This window comes from Alosa pseudoharengus, unplaced genomic scaffold, assembly GCF_046254945.1.
Source record: "Alosa pseudoharengus isolate Yale_2024_CS ecotype anadromous, Long Island Sound unplaced genomic scaffold, YU_APseudo_1.1 YU_APseudo_1.1_scf_20, whole genome shotgun sequence".
NCBI lineage: Eukaryota > Metazoa > Chordata > Actinopteri > Clupeiformes > Clupeidae > Alosa > Alosa pseudoharengus.
This window is the reverse complement of record NW_027468664.1, coordinates 5244824-5262552: the sequence shown is the minus strand read 5'-3', so window position 1 is coordinate 5262552 and position 17729 is coordinate 5244824. Positions and strand designations below refer to the sequence as shown.

Here is a 17729-nt window from a genome sequence, read left to right as displayed (position 1 = left end):
TATTGATACCGCATGACTCAAGCATCCCCACATTTTCATTCTCAAGCAGCTCCTATATGTCTTAACGTTGGCTGTTACATTTTTGTATACCACCACTGATTTTTTTTCATTCATATGAAAATAAAATACTTTAAACAGTAAACAGTTCAGAATCAGAGAAACTAGTTGTTGTGTCGCTCAAAACATCTTCTGCATCAATTGACTATTTACAACATTTGCATATAAAAATATATGTTAGGAAAATAGCTAGAGTTAAGCAGGGGGAAAGTGAGTTGGTTGCATTATTGTCACCTAATCATCTTTGTCAATGAATAAAAAAAGCTATGGGACATCCTGTGTCTTAATTTGTGCTGCTGTCACATAAAGACCCACATCTGATGATTTCATTTAGCACACGATGCGACACAAGGACCAAGACCTTATGCAGCAGATGGTTATCTATTTGATACGGTAGTGTTGACAGCATGTTGCACAAAGTGGTGTGATTTCCAAAACAAATTATATCAGGGCCTTTTTCATGTTTGATACATGAGGACTGACATTGTATGATGATTTGTATCACATATTTATAGAGGTTCATTGTTGCCTATGCACAGTATACAGACTACAACTACCAACCCAACCTCCAAAAGTCTAGTTGAATTCATGTCATTTGTCGATAAAGCACTCATGAAACGATTTGAATCGCTTTTTCCATGCTGAAGAGATAGGTAGTCAACATCACAGAAGAATAAATGTTATTTTTTGTTCCTGTAAGTTACATTTAAGTCACAATTGGCAATTAAGAGATTAAAGTGCTCTCTTTTTGCCACTGTTAGGGAATCACTTATTTAAAAGACATTGCCCTTACGTTATTATCTTGTCTACCCTGATACTCATTCACATTAAAGTTCAAAGGCATTTCTCAGGAAGAGCAAAAATTCAAAGGCAGGCTGCCAAGTGGAACTGACGTAGCTTAGCTTAAAGAGGCTTTTTCAGACAACCAAAAAAAGAGAAATCATTTCCTTATGGAGCAGGCTGGTGTGTGTGTGTGTGTGTGTGTGCGCGCACACGTGGTGTGCTTGTGTGTGCACCATTTATTACAGCCTTCAGGACTTCAAACTCCGTATCTCTAAACTGCCAGCACTGTGTGAGACCTTATCGCAAATTGGGCACCAGTTTCCCTCAGACCCAATGTTCCAGTTGAATTGGATCAGGATATTTTACTTCACTTTCACTGGAGACTTAATAAGGGGTTATAGATCAAAACATCCGTGAAGCAGACTTACGAGCAAACTACCCCCAAACTACTAATGACTGACCAGTCCTTGGGCACTAGCTATCTTATACATTAAAATGTGAACTCTAAATTATTTTTATGAAATACCCTATTGGTATGCCTCAATGAAAATTTCACATGAAAATCATTTGGGGTCTTTTAATATTGATGGCCTCATTGTCACTGATTCATTTTAGCTGGAGGGCAATGTACAGGCCTACAAAAATTCCAGTCCAGTAGTCACCATTTTGATATGCCTTCAAAAGAATTCATGGCATGGTGTACATGTTTTGAAGTGAAAGGGCATTTGCACAGATAAAAAACTGATCATATCACGCATCACAGTTAACATAAAGCACACTTACTATGTTTTAACGAAATCCAAGTCTGTGACACTGCCTCCCAATTCAATTTTCAATTCAATGAGCTTTATTGGTATGACTGTAAGTGTTACAATGTTGCCAAAGCAGTAGTTACATCAAAAAATTAGCAATTAATAATAATAATAATAATAACAATTGACATGGACTATGAAAAATAATAAAAATAATAGAACATTAGAGCCTCCCTCTCTCTTAATATGGCTCCATCCCACCATCCCCCGGTCTAGTACAGCGCTGATAGGCCAAGCATCCTGACGCTTAGCAGGGGTGCTGTGAGATCTTGTGTTTCTACTGTCTTGTGGTTGTGTCGGGAGCTGTGCATGATTTGTCCAGTCTGAAAGGCAGCAGGACGGCCCTGCGTGTCTTGTGGTTGTGTCGGGAGCTGTGCATGATTTGTCCAATCTAAAAGGCAGCAGGACGGCCCTGCTCTGACACAGGCGACCCCATTAGAGTTCCAGACGGCACAAGGCTGTGTCTGGACAGGGTGTCTCCTGAAATGCCAAAAGGGCAAAAATATGGGCTTCACTATCGCCTTTCTATGTATGGCCGATCATTGCTAATGAAATGGTTCCCTCATTAAAGGGCCCTAATCAAATCAAAAAGCAATCAGCAGATGTCATTCACTAGCTTTTGGAAAGGGGTTTTCATTTTAGCGCTTGGAATGATTTCATGATAGGTCTGCTTGGCCACAGTGCGCCGGTTTGATCTCAAATGTCATTAAGCAGGGCCAATTGTAAATGTATTATAGGCCTCAATGAAATGAATTTTGAATTGATTTCTCCAGTATGAGTTGCTCAGTTTGCAGGCTCTGAACAGTTGGCCTTCTTGAAATCAAGGTGCATCACTGTGTAATACAAGATAATCATTGGTGTGTGTGTGTGTGTGTGTGTGTATGTGTGTATGTGTGTGTTTCGCAGCCGTATTGACTTGCGCTTATTCTCACAAAGTACAGATGGCGTACAAAATTGCCCAGGCAAATAGTAAATAGCACAGCCCATGGCAGTGGCATTTTGAAACATCAAAACACATTGTCTCCAGGTCTGCAAGCTTGTTCAGCAAGTACAGTGAACGCAGCATGGATATTGGCTCACAGCTGGTGCTTCCTGTATAGATCTGGAGCTGGTCTGTACTTAAAAGGCTGTTGAAAATAACTCCTTCAACCTCCATCCACCACCCTCCACCCTCCATTTTCCTTCCTCACTCTAAAAGTCCATAATGAAAGAGTGGTATGGATTTTTAGAGGGGCTGTCTTTCCAGGAAAAGGATGGACATATATGTGTATAGATTACATGGCCTGTATAGCATTTGTATTGAATAACGTTGTCATAGCTAAATTGTAGGCGGTGGAGGTTCATCACAACCAGTGGCTTTCTGTATTACCTTTCAGCATTATTCAGTAGTTGGTCTGTTATTGAGTGTCATATATGTTCCACCATAAATACCTCCCCAGTTGCAGACCACTCAGTAAAGTAATTTATTGTAGGTGTGATGGGAAATTACTGTTCCAATCATGTGTATTTATAAAGAGTCAATATGTTCTTTTGAATCTAAGTAAACCTCTGCTTTAGTGCTTTAGTCAATACTGAACCAACTATAATAATAATAATAATAACAATAATAATAATAATATAATACTGTAGAAGCAGCCTCATATTAGATCACTATAATGGTATATTAACATCCTAAATGAGGCTACCAGTGCGGTCAGTTTTGTGCTACTGTTGTGGCCTTATAGACCCTTTCAAGAGAGTTCCATTATCAGCATCATAGTTGGCCCCACAAGACTTCCTTTTTAACATTCCATATGTTATCTTAATGCAGAGGAAGTAGATTGGGGCCCAAATAGAATGTTCAAGCATTGTTTTTGTTTACCTTGTTGAAAGGGTCTATTAGGAGTAGAAATGTCCCTGCTGAGTCACTGGCCTGTGTAACTCCTCTCAGGCTGCTCTGCCCTATGCCGAGTCCGCTGGCACAAATGTCACGGCCTTTGACACGCACACTCCTCCCAGGGCTGCCGTGGGAGCGCCGAGATGTGCGACGTGCTGACCGGCGGTGACATTTGGGAGCGCGGTGATGGACGTCTGGTTGTTTAATCGCACTGCCTCACTGACTTCGCCCCTAGGATCAGCTAGTGCCGAGATGACTCTTCCTCAGAGCAGAGCAGCAGGTTGTATGGCCAGAGAGGCATATAGACATGGATGACAGCGAGGGGAATTAATATAGAAACAGATGGGAAACCACTAGCTTCAGACTAACAGTCTTCTCTGTTTGTTGCACAAAAATGGTAGCTCAGATGTTAGCGATGAATAGCGATCAAATACGGAAGAAGAACAAGAGAACGGAAAAGGTTGAAAAGCCCTTGGAGGGAAGAGGGAATATGGAGGGAAGAGAGGAATCCTGAGAGGTGTGGAGATGAATGGCCAACCGACACGTCTGTGCCCCAGGTGAGGGCCACCGAGGGCCGAGACTCCCGAGAGCCCAGATCAATGTCCTCCCATTGATTGCCCAGAGTGACAAACGTGACAGAAAGCTGTCAGGGAGAGAGATGGATGGAGGTATGAGGGATAGAGAGATGGGGAGAACGCTGAGAGGGAGTGGTGGAAATGGAGGTGAAGATGGAGGAAGAGATAGAGCGAGAGAGATGAGGTGAGGCCAGGGGGTGAGGGAGAGATGGTTGGGGGATGGGAACCAGCGCCTTGCCCCTGAACTGATTGTCTGTTTCATTTTCTCGGGGAGTAAATCTGTCCTCGGCCACCCCTTATCAACATCCATCTCCTGGCCACTCACCTCACGCGGGATTGCTTATCCTCCTGGAGAGTCATTTATAATCAAATGAATTTATGAGTTTCATTACTTTGTGACACAATAACTGGTCTAACGCCATGATTTATAGCAGGATTAACAGTTGGATGTTTTGCATATGTGCAAAAAAGGGCTGTGCCATCTAATTCTGTTGCAGCTCCAGCGCTGAGCGCCATAGTGTGACCTTTTGAGTGATTAAATTTGCGTACACACACAAACACCCGCACACACACACACACACACACACGACACACCCATGCACACAGAAAGACAGACACACACACAAATAACTTTGTAACCTCTGAAAGTGATGAGGGCTGACAGCTTGTGTATTGAAATCTGTAAATATGCATGAGAAAGGCTGCTAAGCATTTCCTCTTCACGCTCAATGGCTTGCCAGGAGAGAAAAGGGCTTGTGGGTTGTGATTCACTTTCTCGTGAGTCACAAAGCCTCTACACTCGCTGCACCTCACTTCCCAGCGAAGCCAGAGGAGGGTGAGAAAGAGCAGACAGACAGACCTACAGACAGACGGTCAGAGAGACAGACAGACAGACAGACAGACAGACAGACAGATGGTCAGAGAGACAAACGGTCAGACAGACAGACGGTCAGAGAGACAAACGGTCAGACAGACAGACCAGAAATGGAACGGTGAACAGGCTGAGCACAGCCGCCTGGGCTGTCTGAGTCGGTGTGTTTTGATCCTCGCCCCCCTCCCCTCTCGCTTGTTTGTGTTTGGCTCTGTGTGCAGAGGTGTGATAGGCTCCTGAGAGGGAGCTGTGGCTTGTCCTCTATGCTGCTGACCTGCCAAATCCACGGCGGTCAGCACCCTGCCGTCCCCCAGGCTGCGGGGGAGGTTTGTTAACCTCAGACCTGCTGGCCCACAGGGGCCAACATGGCAAAAGGTACTGTAGATCTGCAAGATCAGGATTCTCCATGCTCAACTTCTTTTTTAGCCTGAGGTGGCTTTCTCCTTCATAACAAATAACTTGCTTATTAGGTCAATTAAACTGGCAATATGATTGGTTGACATGGAAACGTTAATGCCTTTAGCCTTTTTCTTTTAATTAGATTTTAGAATAATGCTGAATTCAATTGCCTTTTGTTACAATAACAAGTGGGTACATTACAGTTTAATTGTAATCTCAGTAGTGGCCACCTTGGTAAGGGTCAGAAATAGGCAGCATTAATCCAATACCTCATATTTTCTATACCTTGTTAGAATCAATCCCTCAACTCTCAACCTTATCACATATACTGTTCTAAACCATGCTAAGCTCCTGCAAATTACATCAAATCTCTTTACCTGAGATTCTTTTAATGATACGGCCAAGACTTTTTACAAAGTAAAATCAAGAGTGCCCAAGCCAAGAAAGAGATTTCTGTTGCTATGGCTGATGTCACTTCTCATGCATGAGCTCGCTTTTGTAGTGCCCTCAGTGATTGGCTGATGAGTGACAGGTTTGTCATGTACAGTAAGTGGTTTAAAAAAAAAAAAAAACATTGTGATGTGGAATTACAGAATTACATTTTCTTTTGTTTGGGATTTAGGAGTCCTCTAGATTATTTCTTAGTTCTCCCAGGGTAAGGTTTTTACTTTTAATGTTGAGTTGCTTTGTGAATTACACTTCGTCAAGAACAAAAATGTAAGTTCCAGTTAAGACATGCCAATTATTTTTAGGAGTTTCTCCAAAACTGACACACATAGGGACTGTTTGTGGTAGGACCTACTTTTGGCCTCACGATGCTTTGTTAAACCAGCACAGACTTCTATCCCCCAACCTGGGATACTTGGTGCCAGTAAAGGATACATATGTGCATACAATCCTTGTTAACCAATCAGCTTCTTATGACCTGAAAAGAAAGTGACAGTTTCATCAAGCTGCTCGGACAGAGCACCGGTCTGTACAGGGGTTAGTACATTAGGGGTGCGGTGGAGTGTGAGATACAAAGCTGTGCTCCGGGGTGTGGGTTAGGGGTGTGGTGGAGTGTGAGATACAAAGCTGTGCTCCGGGACCGCTTGTTCCCGCACTCTTCTGGAGAAACTGGGCCGGATCATTAGGACAGAAATCAGATGGTCAGACACATGGAAAATATGGAGAACTAGCAAGCCAGAGTTTCTGCAATGCAAAATGTATGTATGCGTTTTAACAACAGTCCTAAAATGGTCAGCTTTTCAACCCAAACAATGTAGCACACAGGGATTCTGAACACTAAGACAACATGTTTTTTGCTGAGTCCAATTGTTTTTGGTAGTTTGCTCAGCAACATTAATTAGTTATGTTGTTAAATTAATGATAGCCTATCTTTCAACAATAGAGAAGATGTAAGCACTCCGAATCCATCTCCATTCTATCTTCCCTGCTGCTCTCGCCTATTAGGCTGCAAAAGCACCTGCTGTCATTGACAAACACCATTTCAAAACATACATTCTGATGTTTACATATGTCTGCATAATAGCACCTTGACTAGAAGAATAGCGGTGCCATTTAGATCCTTATTTAACCCATGCATTTTTTTAATGTAATATTTATAGTAAGCATTTTCCACCTGAGCCATCTCCTTATGTTTCCTGAGTTGAGTCATGTGTGCACCACAGCGGCTCTCTAATCTGAGTGTATCCACCCAACACCCTGCTGTTTCCTGCAGAGACAGTATCCAGTCTGGAAATGGATTTGCTTCTTTCTATTCTGCACACACCCAGCCATCTCCTCCAACCGCATCCTGTTTAAAATATGTCCTCCACTTCCTGGCTGCCACTAATTAAGAAAGTGTGCATGCAAATGTAATAAATCCTGGTAAATTGCACTGATTTTTAAATACAATTAGTTTGATGTACTGGGTCCCATTTTTACAAAATTCACAGAGGAATTCGCAATCTCTCTACGTGGCATAACGCTATCGTTTCCCCACACTTAAAACTGTTTAAAGGTGACAGCCAACACTGACAGAAATAACACGAAAGCTAGCTACCAACAGCCAATCCATGTATGGGCGTCATTCCAGGACGAGTGTGCCTCCTCTGCATTCGCCCTGAAAGGACAGTGTCAACTAAAATTGAGATCAATGTCAATTTTATTGATCATAAAGCCCATCCCAGGGCTGCACCTGTGGCTGCGTGCCGAGCAGATTGCGCTTTTAACAGGAGTTCCACACATTACCCTCCTAATCTCACTGTAATGGGATGGTGAAAGGCCGGTGGCTGTAAAACACTCCTTTTACTCCCCCTTCTCTCTCTCTCTCTCTCTCTCTCTCTCTCTCTCTCTCACATTTGTGTCACCTCTTGAGACACCCCTCCCTCTCTGTGTCTTCTCTCTGCCTCTTCTTCTCTTGTGTGGCCCTCGCTCTATATCTGTGAGTCACCTTGAACTGTAGCCCTCTTCTGTGGATGCCAAATGCCATCTGCTTTGGGTGTTGCCTTGTGATTGCCCACTCGCCCTGCCCACTCGCCCTGCCGCCCAGACGGGGACAGTATGGACTCCTCGTGCCACTCCGCTAACCCTGCTGCTTAGACAGCAACTCTGTTCTACATGCTGTTCTATGTATAACTTCCATATAACAGTGTGTGTGTGTGTGTTGTGTGTTTTGTGTGTCTGTGTGTGTGTGTGTGTCTGTGTGTATCTGTATTCACAGTCATGTGTCTGTACTTGTCTAATAAGGACAAACAATACCATTTTCTCAAAGGACGTTTGAAATATATTTTCTCTGAACCTTTAGCATACAACCCCCATTATCGTCATTGTTATGATGTACACATATTGCTTATGTATGTAAAACCTTTTTTATTTGGCACAATGCTGAAAGGGTTGCTTTGAGTTGTTTACTGCATCTTGCCCAGTCCCTCATGAAACACTTCTAATTTTGTGTGCTCTATTCAGCTGCAGTTGAGAGCTACACCGGGCTCATTTAATGAATCTGAGACAAAGGAGTTTCATCATCCCACTGGAGCTGTTGTCCTGGAAACCGAGAATGAATTTTTTAAAATTGAATGTTCTCATTGGCATCGGAGCCGGAGAGCACTTGAGCATTGTCGCAACTGGCAGAGAGGTCGCTTAGTAATGCAGAGCCAAGACCATCACTCTGTCTGTGATTCAGAGTGTGAATGAGTCAAGCCAAAATCACAAGGTTGGGGTGGGTTTGGCAGTGCTTATATGTTTTTCCATTTCTGCATGGATTTGAGCGGGAGAAAGAATATAAATGCAATAGAATGACGGTACTGGCACCAGCAATTCATTGTGACTGTTTAGTGGTTTTCTCATTTTGGCTGTGTTTTTTCATCAGTAGTTACAGTTGGATAGGTCGCTCTCAAACGGGGCTCTTTCCTACCACCCACTGTTCTTTAAATTTCCAATGAAGATTATACCATTTTCAGTGTCTTATCAATTGTTTTAGCTTAAATTAAGAGTTTTAGTGAAAGAAAATTATGATGGAACGTCAAGCCGATTCTTTTAATGAAGGTTTCCAATAATCCATATTCATTTCTGTGCTTTGATGTTGTGTTAATGAATTGGAGGGATGAGCTGTGTGCAAGTGACAATGAGGTCCTCACTTCCCTCCTCATGATAAGAGCCCAGCGCTGCCTTGCTTGAGTGGATAGCAACCCAATAAATTCACATTTCTACCACAAGTACAACCTGTCAAATTGGAAATATGGAAATTGCTCAGGAGCTTATTGAATCACAAGCTTAGAAAAAAAATACATCAGCACAGTGATTGGTACTTTTAAATGCCTTAATGCCACACACGTACCGAATGAGCTTTAGAGAGGTAGTTGGTGCAGAATAAATTTTAGTCAAACTGCTGGTGTATTTTCCTCACAGGACTATACTGGCATACATACATCTTCAGTGGCCATACAGATTGAATCGACATAAAGAATATTCATGGCCAGTTTTACCTTTGTAACAAGGTGATAATAGAGATGCTAGATGTGACCTTGATATGTCTTTCCAGTCACCTGGTTTATCTCTCACTGGACATGTGGTTATGCATCTCTCCATCTGTTTACATTTTTTATCTGATGGAATGTAGAATACTAGATTTAAGATTTTGGTCACACTTTACTGGGATAGTTCGCCCACGGACTATGTACACATGCTCAGATTATCAACAAGCCATCTGTTGACACTCTGTTAACTACAATTTATGGTTAAGGTTAAAGGTTAGAGGTTGGTAAAGGTGATATTCAGTATTTATTCAACAACAATTTCACATAATGACCTTGAATCTTAACAGATGATCTGTTAAAGTCCCTGTGGGCGGACTATCCAACTGAAATGTTACCAAGATGTTTTTGCCGAAAGTGAAAGGAGAGGATAGCAGATGGGGTAGTTTGAAATGTCAGACATTTCTGCTGCAGAGTGCTGACCAGTGCTGACCAGTGCTGACCAGGCAATATCCTGACATATATGACAGGAGCATGATGGAACACGGTCCCTGGGTCTGTCTTTTACAACCAATATGCTTTTTTGTGACTAGTCCAGCTGTCGACTAAGACTGAAGTCAAAACACCTATTTGAAATCCATACCATGGACTGACAACTAGTCCTAACAAACATTTAAAGGTAAACTATGCAGGTTTAGGTATTTTTGGCGACTGTAAAGCTCCCTCTAGGGTCACGATATATTTATATTTTACTCTGCTGTTGTAAGTGGCAAACTGCTCGTGACTTATCCCCCCCTGTACACAATGAAATTGACTGTTGTGGAGGTGAAGGATAAACAACATGCAAAAACGATTCAGGATGCTTTTCTTGAAGTTGCATTGCTGGTTTCTCAGTAGCGACTTGCTATGTCTACAGTATGCTGTATAGCTATGCTAGGTGAGCGATTCGCCTATTACAAGTTTGTTTACCATCAATTTGGCTTCATAAAAGTAAAGTGTACCTTTAACTCATATGTTCATTGTCTCTGTATTGTATTACCCAAAGGCACGTATCAGCTTTGTTCGCTACTGATTCCCTCCTTTGCTTTTAGGGGAAATGTTAGAAATACACAGTGCCTGTTGAAACATCAAAAAGTGCAGATGCCAAAAACTGCCTATGCCAAAAACTGCCACTCATCTGAAAAACACCCAGAGCAACAAAGGACCTGTTTGTGTTGCAGTGGGTGTCAAACACAGCTGCTTTGTTTGGTTGTGCTTGTGCAGTCTTGTAATGGTCTAGAATTTTCGGCGGTTGACACCCCAGTTAAAATGTCTGGCGACGATGCACAAGGGAATTGATGAGCAGAGACAGAGGACGCCTCGGCTGCTGAAGTGTCCCTGCGTGGAGGCTGACGTTGTGGTCCAGTTTAGACGTACCCTTCTGCACGCACCCCGGCTCAGTCTTCAAACTGGCAAACCGCGCTCCCTCGGCTCAAATTGGGAATATGTGCTCATCAGCCTACGGACAACCCAAACATCAAGGGTGCGCTTGTCCTCCCAAATGGATTTGATCTGACAGGGCTGTAACTAAACTGAAAAGCAAGAAAAAGATGGCAGAAGAAGGAAATGTGTGTGTGTGTGGTGGTGGGAGAGGCAGTGAAGGGCAAGAAGAGCCAGGGAGAGAGACGGAGAGAGAGACGGAGAGAGAGAAAGTGGTGGAGGGGGGAAAAGTGGGAGGTAGAGAGAACGAGGGGGGGTGGGGGATCTGTTAAGGTGCTGAATTTAGACTGCTGACAGACTCTTCTGAGGCTGCTGGGATATTGCAGTCATTTCTCACTGCCAGCTCTGGCTGCGAGAGGGAGGGAAGAAGGGAGAGAGGGAGGGAGAAAGAGAGAGAGAGGAAGGGAGAGAGAGATATGGTAGCATTTGGGGCTTTCAGAGACTTAGGGAATGGCTGTGCCTGAAGGAGAGAATGCTATACTCAGATGCAGCCTGCAGCCAAAACACACACAGAGACACACACTGAACACACACACACACACTCACATAGGGATGCACCCATCTCCCCACGCTCCCACACTTCTTGCGTACTATCGGATATTGTGTGTGGGTGTGATTGTATACACAATGCCTCAATATTTAATGGACATGTAATGGACTTTGCGCCTTCACCCCACAGGGCCCAGGCCGCGTGTGACCCTGGGGCTCTGACCTCTCCCCCCTCCCGCTCTTTAAATATAAAGGAGTGTGGTGGAGGACGACTGCAGCCAGCTCCCCTACGGGCCTCGAGCGGTGCGCTACTGTGGAGCCAGAGGCTCTATCCCGGCCTGGGGGAGGTGGGATCGGATCCCATGAATAATAGAGAGACGCGCGCGCACGCTTAAAGGCAGTGGGAGAGGGGAGAGGGGAGAGGGGAGAGAGGGGAGAGGGGAGAGAGGGGAGAGAGGGGAGAGAGGAGAGGGGAGAGGGGAGAGGGGAGAGAGGGGAGAGGGGAGAGGGGAGAGAGGGGAGAGGGGAGAGAGGAGAGAGGAGAGGGGAGAGAGGGGAGAGGGGAGGATTGATTGCCCGCAGGTGATGGTGGAGGGATGGTGGTCTGTGGGGCTGAGTGCGTGGCCCTGCTTTCCCGTTCTCCGCGCTGCCCGCAGGGGCTCTGAGGGTCCAGCAGGAGATCCTGGAGTGTGGATGTTGACCCTGGTAGTGATGAGCTCTTTGTGAGGTAACACCGCCACGTCTCCCCTTTAGTGTTACAGGAGGTGGCAGTAAGAGGGAGCAAGTGAGTAGCAGACAAAGCAGACTTCTGTGATGTGCGTCATTAGGAGACACCACTGTCCCCCACTGCTGACCGCTGCTGACCACGTGAGGAGAAAAAACATGTTTTTTGAAGGAGAGCATCCATATCCATATTTGCTAAGTGAATAAAAAACGTTCTGTTGGAGCATTGCACTAAATGTGCAATACAGCACAAGGGCGGAGGGGGGAGAATCAGTCAAAGCAGAAGTCACTCTTTGCCTCTCGTCTGCCTGACACCACCATGAGTCCATCTCAGCCATTCCTCAAACAATTTCTCTGTTTAATGCAGTCAGTGTCCTCTGCGAAAAAACAACAGGAACAAAAATGATTGTTCATCAAAAGAGGAGCAGAGAACAGGGGGATAGAGAGAGAGAGAGAGAGAGAGAGAGAGAGAGAGAGAGAGCGGGTAGCGAGGCTGCAGTTTTCCCTTATCAGACGGATCATTATAAGTTTTATCTCAGCCGCTCGCGCACGCTCGGCCAGCAGAAAACAAACGGCGCTGTCAGGCGCCATGCATCACCCATAATTCCTGCTGCTTTGCGCTCCGTAAACAGCCCCTCTCTCTGCTCCAGCCATGCTGACCTTGGGCGAGAAGAGATAAATATGTGGAATTCATTTGTTGCCAGGGCAACGGCGCTGGGGATGGGGGTGGCACTATGGAGGCTCCCCTTTTAGATAGAGCCCCCCTCTGAGTTATGGCCACTCTGATGGGTGTAGTTTGGGTGTGGGTTTGAGGTACCGGTACTTCACCACTGCCATTTGTCAGCAACTGTGACTGGAAAAGTATGTTGTAACCAGAGCTGCTTTCTATGCTAAAGGTACTGTAGGCATCTTCCTCCAGATATTATTGCTCCTTTTCCTCTGTTAGTCTGTGCCTGTATGTTCACATTGGTGTTAGATATACTTTATCTTGGTACACTGCAGACATCCCAAGTCTCCCGGAAGTTCCGGGAGTCTCCCGCATATTGATAACGGCTCTCTGACGCCCGCAAATTAGATCAAATCTCCCGGAATCTAGAGCGAGCAAAAGCGCGCACGCAAGACCGAGACTTCAAATCACGTATGCATCTGAGTTTAGTGCACACACAACAGAGAGAGAGAGAGAGAGAGAGAGAGGGGTGGTGCGCGTGTGCCTGAAGCAAGACACATCCTGATTGGCATGTTTTGCTAAATCAACCAATCAGTTTTTAATGTAGTCAGGCTTTTATGTCTTTTATCCTGAACGAAATTAATCAGTTCAATGTATCTAGGAACAGGAGCGTCATGGCAGAGTCAGAGTGCCCCCAAAAAATGAACATTTAAGACCCATTTCACATCAGACCACACGATGTGTAGGCCTACCCTTGTCTCATAAGATTAAACAATAATGATACTGTAGTTGCATGCTGCACTGTTTGTACCAGTGACTTATTGCCCATGGCAGGTTAAATGATTGCAAAAGACATGTTGAGGTGAGTTGAACAAGTGTCATTTCATGTGCATATTATTCAGGCCTATACTAGATGGCTAGTTGCCAAAGCTACATGAAAAGACCAAACTACCAAAATCTACATATTTTATTATCAAAATTCCTATCTATAGGCCTTCCTTATTTGGTGTACTGACTAGACATTATTGAACAAACATTCATCTGTATTTCAGTATCTAAGTATACCTATAGGCTACAATATTTTTTTTTTTTTGGGTGTGGGGGCATTACTTTTTGCAGGTTGGGATGTCTGACACTGATGCACACACATACTACATGCACTCATACACACACATACACACACGCACACACACACAAACACACACAGCACAGAGGGAGAGAGAGAAGTGTGTGAGCAGTGGTTGACTCCAGAGGAGAGGTGCTAGGAGGGCTTTGTTCAGGTGACTCAGGGCAGCAGCCCCTGCTGCACACAGCTGCTGTGCTTACACACCCCATAATTAGCTTTCATTTCCTGCTTTTACTGCTTGTCATTAAAATTAAGCCTCCAAGTCACACATTTACTACCTTTCTCAGCAACACTAGATGTTCTTGGGGGAAAGGAGCCACTTAAGCAAATGACTGTTTTGTTGTTTTATTCTATAATTATTTAGGTTTTCAGTAGCTGTAAAGTGGCTTGGTTATAGACAATACTGTTATGTACAATCGACAGGAACTCACAGAATGACTTTAATCACAGTATAACCAAACCTTGTGCACAGTGCACATTGCACAGTGAAAGCAAAAGTGATACTCCCATTCATATGCAGTTCTAATGCAATTGCCATTCATATTCAGTTCTAATGCATGCAAAGTGTGGCTGACTCCCCAGAGCTGATGAAGGAGTAGCTTTACACGGTCATGTCAAAGGGATGCCATTTCCTGGTCATTCTAGAAGTGCCTTCTGGTATGTGACAGCGCAGTAGCCTCAGTGATTAATTGCCTGTCTGTCTGGACACATCTTGAATCGGTTATCAGACAGCATAGTTTTCATAATGTTGTAGAATGATCAGCGTGGCATTTAGAAACTGCAGCTTTTCTTTCCCTGTGGCCCTTCACACACTCCCGTCACACCACATCATGTGTGCCACACCGCACCACCCCATCATAGCACGGTGGACTGCATACCCATCAGGGCAGCAGATATCTCATCATCAAGAAGTACTGAGATTAGACAGGCCTATTCAAATGGCAGCCCAGGGACCGCATGTGGCGCAGAAGCACATGCCGAGTGGCCCAGCCCATGGTCCCGCTAGAGAAAGACCGAGAAAAATCAATTGCGAGTCTCAGAAATTCCTACATCAATTCCTACAGTATTAGCCTATGTAGTGAGAAATTCCAGAGTGTATGTACTTTAACATTCATTTTAATCATCACCCCAGCCTTTGATCATGCCAAACCTTTTGTCAACCAAACTGCTCTTGTGACCTTTGTCAATTAAATGCTCACATGACCCATTGTAACCACATGAGGACACATGACGACAATTAATCATTTGATGATGAGTCCTTTCCTCTTGACACAATCAAAAAGGGTGGGCTACGCTTTAAATGCAGGGGGAAGACACAGCTCTGGAGGTTCAGTTGGCCACCGCCATAAGCGGTCAGCTACGCTGGCCTCCGAGCTCATATGCTGACCTCCGAGCTCGTAGTTCTAACACCATTGTTAACCAATAAATGTTCCACCATGTTCTCCGTTTTCAAACCTGCCTCTGTCTGCTTGCACTCAATTTTTCTTACAACACCTACAGACTATGAATGCAACACTCCGCATAGCCTAGCACTTTTGTTTTTATGAGGTGTGTATGTAAATTAATCTGGCACTCTGAAAATGCTCACAATGCAGTAGAAAAAGATGAGCGTTCTATCTCTCTATGAACTAACAAACATTTCTCAACAATCAGAATTTACATTAACACAAAGAGGTTGAAATAAGGCTTTACAGTATGTTTCATTCATGCGCTTGACAACAGTGAGGCCGATTAACACTATGCACCTAATCACTAAGTATGGTCTGTATAATTTGTAAATAAATCCGGACTCTGTTCTATATCCTCAAAACACTGTGTGCTCTATCCCTTCAGATGGAGCGCTCAGAGTGTGCTCTGAACGCTCTGAGAGAGACACTCTAAATAAACGAACGAGGATTCCATTAACACTCCGAATTTATGAACGGTTTCAAAGTGCTAGAGTGGGCTCATAGCACTCTGAGTTGCCGTTTGCGAACGCATGCAGTTATATGCACTTTTTGATGTGCCTGGGTCAGATCTGACTAAACAAAGGGACCCAATAAGGGAATACACATTTTCAATACATTCATTTGTGTTGAAAAAACATTGTCATTACCTGCTGCTTACTAGCCACCGACAATGTCTGGCCCAGCTAAATGTCTTGGTTAGAAATTCTGGCCTAACTGAAGTTGTCATTGAAAACTCCTGGTCTAAGGTCATGTATCAGGATGTGCATGGAGCCACTGTTGTGAATCACTGATGCAAAATGAATAATTGTTCCTTAGATCAATAGAAAAAGTCGCTAAAAACAGAAACTTGGTCTTAGCTTTCACAGGCTGTGCTTTCCATTTCCTATTTTTAAGAATGTCTGTAGGATGCCGGGGTGGCAAACCCTGCACTTTCACTGTCTTTGAATTATATTTTTATATGAAATTTAACGACTACTACAACCATCACCGGATGAGGTTCCTTTGAACTCAGAACTATTCCTACTATTTCTCTTGGCTATCTTGCCGAAAGAAAAGAAATTATCATAATACTGCACTCGATTTTCTCCCCAGTAATGATCCTGAGGGGAGAGAGGGACGTGCAGCTGAAGGAGTCCATTCTTATTGGCTGCAATGAGCTCCTGCAGCTCTGAGGCTACATCTGTGTCTTTTGTGCTGATTAGCCGCCCCACAATGTCATGTGCGGAGTGCCGCAGGGGGCCGGCTCCAGCAGGGTACGACTCTTGCCACAAGACCTCACACAACGTGGCCGTGTAAAGAGCTTTGGTTTGGGGGTGCCGGGTCTGCACACGTCTCCCCCCTCTGTGGTCTGGGCCAAAAGAAGCAGAAGGGCCTCGTGTACCCCCCGCAAAAATGGTTAAGCGGCGCTATTTTGTGGACTTGGCCATGTGTGTTGGACTGAAGGTTAATAGCATGGAGGGTGCATATATTTGCATGCATTTGCATGCTTTGACTGTGGCAGGCCATTCATCTGTGTGTTTATGCTTGTGTATGTGTGTTTGGGCAAGGATATAGGAATGTGTGTGTGTGTGTGTGTGTGTGTGTGTGTGTGTGTGTGACTAAATGAGCAAGGGAATGAGTGTCCAGATGAGTGAGTGTGTGATTGAGGTGTGATTGAGCATGAGATCAGGAAAATGCGTGACTTACTACACACCCAACCAAAACTGTGTCTATGTGTGTGTGTGTGTGTGTGTGTGTGTTTGTGTGTGTGTGAGTGTGTGTGTGTGTGTGAGTGAGTGAGTAAGTGTGAGAGTGAGTGAATGTGTGAATGTGACCGACTAAATCAGTGAGTGAATGAGTCAGTGATTGACGAGCAAGCACTGTATATCATTAAATGAGTGTTTGTGTGTATGGTGTGTTTTTGTGTCTGTCCCTGTCTATCTTTATGTTTGTGTGTCCCTGTGTGTGTGTCCCTGTGTTTGTGTGATCGCACCGGTTTGCCGGTTTGGACATATAATCTCTAACCTGATGAGGACACAGTCGCCCTGACTCACGCCAGTCACCCCCCCCCCCCCCACACACACACACACACACACACACACCCCTGCCTTCTCCACCTCCACCACCAGCGGGGGACCCGGGCGGTGCTCCCCCTCCACCGGCCCCCGATGTGTCACAGAGGGAGAGGATTACACCGTAATCAGGTTGCAAGGTCAGAGCCGGAGCGAGGGCAGTGCACACGCCTGAGAGAGAGAGAGAGAGGGAGAGAGGGAGAGAGGGAGAGCGGCTGAAATACACTCCAGCAGAATATAGTGTTTCATGCCGCTGGCTTCACTTCATTCATCACCGCGTCTGAGGTGTGGGCGAGCTGCCATGCCCCGGCAGAGGACGACAGGGAGAGAGGGAGCAGGGTGCCGAGGAGAGAGGAGAGGTGAGCGCAGGAAAGAAGAGCAGAATAATTGGATGGGTAGAATAAAGCGGAGGTGAAA

The 17729-nt window shown here is 44.7% G+C and overlaps 1 protein-coding gene across 2 annotated transcripts in view; it reads left to right on the top strand.

Annotated features, from left to right (window-relative positions):
• The window catches only part of nrxn1a (neurexin 1a), a 138733-nt gene that overhangs the window by 12194 nt on the left and 108810 nt on the right, over positions 1-17729 (top strand). The window contains exon 5 of one of the 2 annotated variants that reach the window (XM_076297263.1): positions 13205-13216. The exons of the other annotated variant lie outside the window; for it this stretch is intronic. Within the exon in view, the coding sequence (XP_076153378.1) occupies positions 13205-13216 (12 nt within the window). The remainder of the gene's footprint in view (positions 1-13204; positions 13217-17729) is intronic. 2 annotated transcript variants of the gene reach the window in all.